The sequence below is a fragment of the Egretta garzetta genome, unplaced genomic scaffold (genome assembly GCF_000687185.1).
Source record: "Egretta garzetta isolate BGI_Z169 unplaced genomic scaffold, ASM68718v1 scaffold193, whole genome shotgun sequence".
In the NCBI taxonomy this organism is placed as follows: Eukaryota; Metazoa; Chordata; class Aves; order Pelecaniformes; family Ardeidae; genus Egretta; species Egretta garzetta.
Window position 1 is genome coordinate 1,546,699 of NW_009259117.1, and position 7,373 is coordinate 1,554,071.

The window sequence follows — 7,373 nt, forward strand, 5'->3', positions numbered from 1 at the left end:
CCGCCGGTGGGTGCACAGCGGCGTTTCGCTGTGGCCGTGCAGGCGTTTCTTTCGAGCCGTAAATGTGAGATCTCCTCCTGGTATTTCTAGGGGTGTGCTTGCGTGGGGAGGAGAAAGGTGGTACCCGTTTCACGGAAGCTCCTGACCACTCGCCAACATGGTAGTTTTCACGTGCAATGCGTGTGGAGAATCTGTGAAGAAAGCGCAAGTGGAGAAACACGTGAACATCTGCAGAAACTGTCAGTGCCTTTCTTGCATGGATTGTTGAGATCTCCTCCTGGTATTTCTAGGGGTGTGCTTGCGTGGGGAGGAGAAAGGTGGTACCCGTTTCACGGAAGCTCCTGACCACTCGCCAACATGGTAGTTTTCACGTGCAATGCGTGTGGAGAATCTGTGAAGAAAGCGCAAGTGGAGAAACACGTGAACATCTGCAGAAACTGTCAGTGCCTTTCTTGCATGGATTGTGGCAAGGATTTCTGGTAGGTGAAGGATGGGAAATAGCCTTGCTCCTCTGCAGTCGTCGTCACAAACACAGGATTTGCCTGTGGTGTATTCGAATTAAAGCTGGCAATTTCTGAGTAATTCATATTCGTATTTAAAATTGGTACATGTTTTTATATAATTTCAAGCTCAGTCGTCCAAGTTTGAACCACAAGGACGACTAAAGCATACAGTAAACAGAGTTGCAGTTTCTTCTTTTACAGTTACAAGTGAAGTGCTTTCAGCTTCTGATCATCAACAGCTGCTACCTATTCTGCTGCTGCAGAGAGACTGAGATTGGCAATAACATCAAAAATCCGAATTTAGCTGTCACTTCTCAGAACTCGGAAGAAAGCAGTGCTGCTATCTGCTTTCAAAATATAAATATGTGAATTTGCATAAGAAAATAAGAGTGCCCTCAAGTAATGTTTGTATTTCTCGGTATTTCACTGACAAAAGATTAGGATCTATGTTATTCATTCCTTTTTGGGTGCACTTGCACATTGGTCAGAACTACGCTATCACATTAATATGTCTCTATTTACGAATTGGATTTTTGCAAGCATTTTTCACCTGCTTTTCTAATTTTAAAACATGCCAATGTGAGTAGTAAATCACAAATATGCATTAATAGCTGTGCATATGTTACATGTACAAATGTGCGTAAGTTATAGAGTCACTAATAAAAGCAGCAGTATACTGAAGACAGATCTGATTTTGAAAATCAGAAATTTTCACTGAAGGCTGTAGCATGACAGAAATGTCAGCGTGTACTTTAAGCACGTCAAACTTTACTTTTGTAAGCATTGGCAGTATTAAGGTTTAAATGTTAGATGCTATCTGTTACGTCAGTTGTCAATTACATATGTCTTGCATAGTTTGAAGGACTGAAACATTTTAGTGAACTACAGTTAAAAATCTCCTATGTTCAGGGGTGACGATTATAAGGAACATGTGAAGTGTGTAAGCGAAGACCAGAAATACGGTGGAAAAGATTTTGAAGCCAAAACTAATAAAGGAGATGCTAAACAACAGGAGTGGATTCAGGTGAGGCTTGTGCTATATGCAGGTACGATAAATAGCTATTGTTTGTAATAGTTAAAGACACAAGAGAGGCTATAGAGGATCAAACCAGAGATCTATTTTTCCAAATATCCACAGCTTTCTTTTTGCCGTTCCTTGGTAGGTCTGTTGCTTATCCTGGTAAGAAATGCACCTTTTGTTTGTTTTGAATCTCTCTCGTACTAGTTCGATTTAATGTTCCCTAGCTCTTGCATACAAAGAGGCATTGGTCGTCATCCACCCTCTTCATGCCATGTACGCTTTTGTAGACCTCTGTCAAGGCATCCCTCCCCATCTCATCATCTCTCTCCCAGGCTGAGAAGTCCTACCCTCAGTTGTTCTTCGTATGTAAATTATATCTTTGGTCCTCTGAAGTCTTCCCAGTTCCACTGTATCCTTGTGAAATGAGGTCACAAGAACTACATACACCGGTCAAGATATGGAGATATGGATGAACCGTAGATTTGCTTTGTGTCATAATGACGTTTTCTGTGTCCTTCTTCATTCCTTTCTTAGTGATTTTTGTCAGTTGATCTTTTTTATTTGACTGCCGCTGATCATTGTGCTGGCATTTTCATGGAATTGGCTATTTTAAGCTCCAGTGATCAACTTAAAGCCTGCCGTTCCAGCTGTGAAGTTAGGATTGTTTTTCTATGCATGGTGGTTTGCATAAATTTGTGTTGAATTTAATTCATGTTTTTATTACCTCATCACTTATTCTCTTAAGATCTTTCTGGAATTCTTTGCAGTCCTCATTCTGAATAGCTTCATATCATCAGGAAAATTTTCCCACCCTCTTTTCAGATATTTTGTAAATACGTTGAACAGCAGAGCGTGCAGCATGGATCACAGGAAATTTCTCCTGCCCTTTCTGTCCTACCCTTCAGGTAGTTATTTATCCTATGCAAGAACCTACCCTCTTATGGCTGTTTCCTTTAAAGGTTTTAGGAAGGAACTCTCAAACACATTTTTAAGACCACATTAGATATAATTAATTAGATCACCTCTATCTACAGATGTGTGGATTTCTATCATCTAGAACACAGTCTAGCAAAGTAGTAAGCTACATGCATACTGAAGGCATATGAATAATACTGTTGTAGTCAACAGATTAACGCCATTGTTGAGACCAAACATTGTTTGAGTACATTGTTCAAAGGCAGTATGATGTGAATGCTATCGGTTATGAAAATTGTTAGCCTGCCTCAATAGTACTTTTTACACAGAAAAGCGAGGGACTATTACAGAGCATCCTTTTCTGGTTGCCTTAACACATCCACAGAACCTTTCAATAAACAGATTTTCAGAAGTACAGGAAGGCTGTCCAGTGGCTACGTCTTTAAATAATGGGCAGCTCAGAGCCTTTTTTCCCCCACAAGCAGCAGTGCTGTTCAGGTAGCTGCCACAAGGCCCTGGCCTAACCTCCTGTGTTCTCTTGTGCTGGCACCCATAGCATAGGAATATGCTTGAGCTGTCTTACAGGGATTAATGGCTGTTGAAGCTGGCACTGCTGCCAAAAGAAACGCATGTCAGACTGTGGCCTCAAAGTTAGCCTGATGCTTCACAATTAACTCCAGAAGTTTGCAAAAACCGATCAGTTGGCAATTGCTTTTCTTAATGCAGGTCTTTTTACACTGCAAGAATCCCCTACGTGATAGAGTTACTTTATTTTTAAATGTTTTTATTACAGGTTATAACTTGTACATCAGAAAGCCTTGGTGAGCAATCCTGCTTGCCTCTGCTTACTATATAGGTATAAATATTTATATTGATAACTTTGACGCATCTTACGATCTATGGTGAAACCAAAGGTTTGTGGTTTTCCCATGCATACTGAACGGTTCTTTCAGGCAGGCTATACAGTCTGGGTACTGGGTGGTTTCTGTCCAATGTGTTTCCAACTTGCATACCTTGCATGTATCATTTGGTCATTATGCTTCTTTGCTGATTTAATTCTGATTTTCTTCATTCAGAAAATTCATGAAGTAATGAAGAAGCCAAACATAAGCCCTAAAGTGCGGAACATTCTGGAGCAAATGCGTGTCTTTGATAATATTCCAAGAAAAAAAGGAAAGTTTCAGGTATGTTTTAATAGAGATTTGTAGTCATCCATGCAGTGAGCTTAAAAATAGACTTTCTTAGTGGTGAGTGTCATTCTCTTCTAACAAAGGTGGGACAAATTGCTCTTTTGGGCATTGGTAAATAGATATGGTGTAATAGCTGAGTTTCAAATAAGCCATGTTTGTAAAATAAATCTCCTTTCTTAAAAGGATGCTCCGTGTGCCGTTTTAATTGGGTATTAAGCCAGAGGCTCACCATTCAAGCTTGATCTCCATGTGTAGGCTTGTTCTTTTTTAAATACCTTTCTTTTTTTCTGCTTACAATTTCTATTGAATGTCCAAATTCTTAGACGTACTTTTAAAGGATTCTTATTTCTGTGGCTTTGTTTTTTTCCTGGTAAAGGCAAGATACTGTTTTCAGAGTTTTCGTATTGCTCAGTATTCTGACAGTATCTCCTACACTGCATGCTTCAGTAAACTTTGCATCACAGCCAAAGCAAATTCCAAATATTTCACATGGTATCAATAAAGAATTGCTGACAAACTGGCCTTATTTTCCCCCCTCTCTGTTCTGGGCCTCAGAATGTGAGGCTGAGAGAAGATGATGATTGCTTCCAAAGCATTCAGGTGCAACCTAGTAGAGCTGCAGTGAAATTGCTGCTAGTGAGCTGAATGTTAGAATACTTTTCTATGAAATCGATGTTCGAAGTAGGGGAAGTGATATTGTCAAGAAGCCTTTTTCTTTTGGTAAGATATGTTGCAGTGGAAGATCAAAAGTTTTTACAGTTCATTGTTCCAATTTACTAAGGCAGCTTTCCTGGAATCTTAATTGCAATGCAAAAGTCTTTACGTTAGGTTTTACTTAGAATTCCTCATTCCTGAAAGCTGATCTGTTGCTGATGGTGTGAGCATATTGTAAGTTGAAATTTACTGCTTTTTTTTCATATTCAGCTGGAAGTCCTGACATAGCCCCAAAAACTTTCAAGTGTTTGCATTGAGATAATTGCTTAAATTTTAGTTTTCCGTAAGGTATCCATTTAGGAGCATGACCATCTTTCCAGTACACAGATAAATAAATAAGATCAGATCCTTAATGTTTTAACTCATGGGAACAGAAGATTTGGTAGAACATTGACATAACCAGCTGTATTGAAAAGCTTGCAGATTATCTTTTCTATGTATTTACTTCTTCTGGATTACTATTGGTGAGGCAATTGAGAGACATGCTATAGCCTCGTAACGGTACGTAGGCATTGTGCAAAACAATTTAGCATGGAAGTCTAAGAGATTCATAGAGACTAAACATCTAACCAGATCTTAATCAGAAGAAATGATTAGATTCTTAAGCGAAAAACAAAAACAAGAACCAAATATATGGTAATCAATAAAAAAATGAGACATGCACCTTTTCATTTATTGTTGGTTTTTTTTCCTGCACAGAATTGGATGAAGAACAGTTTGAGAATTACCGACAGCACTTTGCAAGACCAAGTGTGGGATATTTTCTCTGAAGCAACCAGAAATGTAAGTTGAGCTAGAGGTTTCTGAATAGCCACATTAACGTTTCAGTAATTGTATTTCACTTGTAATTATTAAAATTAAAGTTTAATTTAAATATAAAAATGTTAATTAATATATTCATTCTTCTACAAGAAAATTATCATAAGCCCCGGAACATTAAAAGAAAACCAACTATGTTAAGGTGAGAAAAGTACAATTAAAACAACCAGCAGCACCTTTGTTGACATCACACAAGAATAGTTTGTTGTTCCAGAGGTGTCCCAAGACAGGGAACTGGATGGCAAAGCTAAGATTATTACACAAGGGCCGTATGCTTGGGAATAGGCTCTGTATCTTGCTGTAATATGCTGTATTTTTGTCTGCATAAATCAAAGAGTTGTCTCCCCTTAACTTAATTACATTGAGCAAATACATTAAAAAAACCCATAGACAATTATTTCAAATAGAAATAATATATGTTGTAAGATAACATTTCTTCTCTGATGCTAAGGTAATTAGCATTTAGGCTGTTAAGTTAAAAGAAGAATCAGCCACACTGTTTAGTGCTGTTTCTCAGGTAACTGGTGTCAACCACGTGAAAGCAATTTAATTGAATTCAGGATATTAGTGTTCTTCAGGAATGATGTAGTAGAAAAATGTTGCAATGTCAAAAAAAGCATGTAAAAATTGTAATAATCTGACTTTCAACAAAAGATTTCAAGTGAAAAAGAACAAGACAAACCACAACAGAAGGAAGAGGGGCAGTCTGCAGAAACTGTGGAAAAAACAAAGGGAGAAGAAAATGGAATTACGGATGATAAAATGGAGAGGAAAAAGAATAAAAGAGAACGAAAAGAAGAGAGGCAAAAGAACAAAAAGAAGGAGAAAAAAGACTTGAAATTAGAAAACCAGTCAGAAGTAAAAAAGAGTAAAAAGTCCAAAAAAGGAAAGGAGAGCTTGGAGAATGAATTTGAAATAAATGGAAATGGCCATCAGAGTGAAATAGAAGAGGAAACAAATGTAAAGAAGCGCAAACATAAACATGCAGAAGGTATCCATCCGACCCCTCATATTCTTGTTTGTTTTTGAGATGCTTTTTCTCAGTGCCTTAGAGCTCAATAATCTACTTTAGTAGAATTTTTTAAGTAGCAAATTACATATCCAAATTAGATTATTTTTTTAACACCATGGTTGCACAGTCCTTTTATAAAATCTGAGCTTCTTAGCAAATACAAATTGATGTTACAAAACCAGAAACTTTAAGTCACATCAGAGCTTTTCTTCTAGATTTATAATTTTTTGTGTATGTTTATGCAATTCCATCTCTAGAGGAACCTCATATCACAACAAAGAGAATGAAAACTGAAAACACTTCAGAAGACATGGAAACAGAAAACGCCAATGGCAATGAAGAAAACGTGGGAACAGATAAAGGTATTCCTAAGGGGGGAGTTTACATAGTTACAGAGGTATCCTGCGAAAGACCTAGTGCAGAATATAAAACAGTGCTTTTGCAGGAAGCCATGAAATACATTGTGCCTCAGTATACACTTACACATGTATATTCAGTATACATATCTGTTCCAGAGCAAGTAGCCTGTGCTACGCTTAACACCCGATGCTGAATTACTTCTCATTTGTTGCTTCTGCTGTGCTGGCAACCTTTGGCTACACTTGCTTTCACTGGGCAGTGAGGAGTTTGGCACGTTTGTGCTGTGCACATTATCCAGCATAGAGGAAAAAGGGTAACAGCTCTCTCATCTCTTTGTATCTCTTACATCCCCGTTTTTGCTCAGTGAATGATAAATTGGACTTCAGCTGTGTTTGACCTTAGTTTATGCTTAGATAAACCTACTTACGCCTGTCACCCAACACACTGTTACTGTTGGGGAATGTCTGTACTCGAACATACGGATTGTTTATTTGGAAACTACCACTTAATGACCTCTGAAGTGGGTACCATGTGAGATTCACTACCTGTGCTCTAAGGGTGAGCAGACAGCATCTTCCCAGCTATTCCTGTATTATGTAAGAGTTGCTGCGTAACAGCTGAAGCACAGAAGTTCAGTAAAAGCAATCCCGACCCTAGCTGTTTGTGTAGCATGTTGGTGTTTCGTGTCTATCTGTCGTGGTTTAACCCCGCTGGCAACTCAGCACCACGCAGCCGCTCGCTCACTCCCCCCTCCCTCAGGGGGATGGGGGAGAGAATCGGAAAGAAAATAAAAGGTTAGAGCCAAGGGCTGAGATAAAGACAGTTTAATAAGAGAAAAT

The 7,373-nt window shown here is 38.5% G+C and overlaps 1 protein-coding gene across 1 annotated transcript in view; it reads left to right on the forward strand.

The window, feature by feature from the left end:
• The first annotated feature begins 294 nt into the window (after window positions 1-294).
• Window positions 295-7,373, forward strand: part of LYAR (Ly1 antibody reactive) — a 9,161-nt gene continuing 2,082 nt past the window's right edge. Inside the window, exons 1-6 of the mRNA XM_009635506.2 lie at window positions 295-479; window positions 1,413-1,527; window positions 3,516-3,623; window positions 5,043-5,126; window positions 5,817-6,153; window positions 6,432-6,536. Coding sequence (XP_009633801.1) covers window positions 358-479; window positions 1,413-1,527; window positions 3,516-3,623; window positions 5,043-5,126; window positions 5,817-6,153; window positions 6,432-6,536 — 871 coding nt within the window. The 5' untranslated portion in view covers window positions 295-357. The remainder of the gene's footprint in view (window positions 480-1,412; window positions 1,528-3,515; window positions 3,624-5,042; window positions 5,127-5,816; window positions 6,154-6,431; window positions 6,537-7,373) is intronic.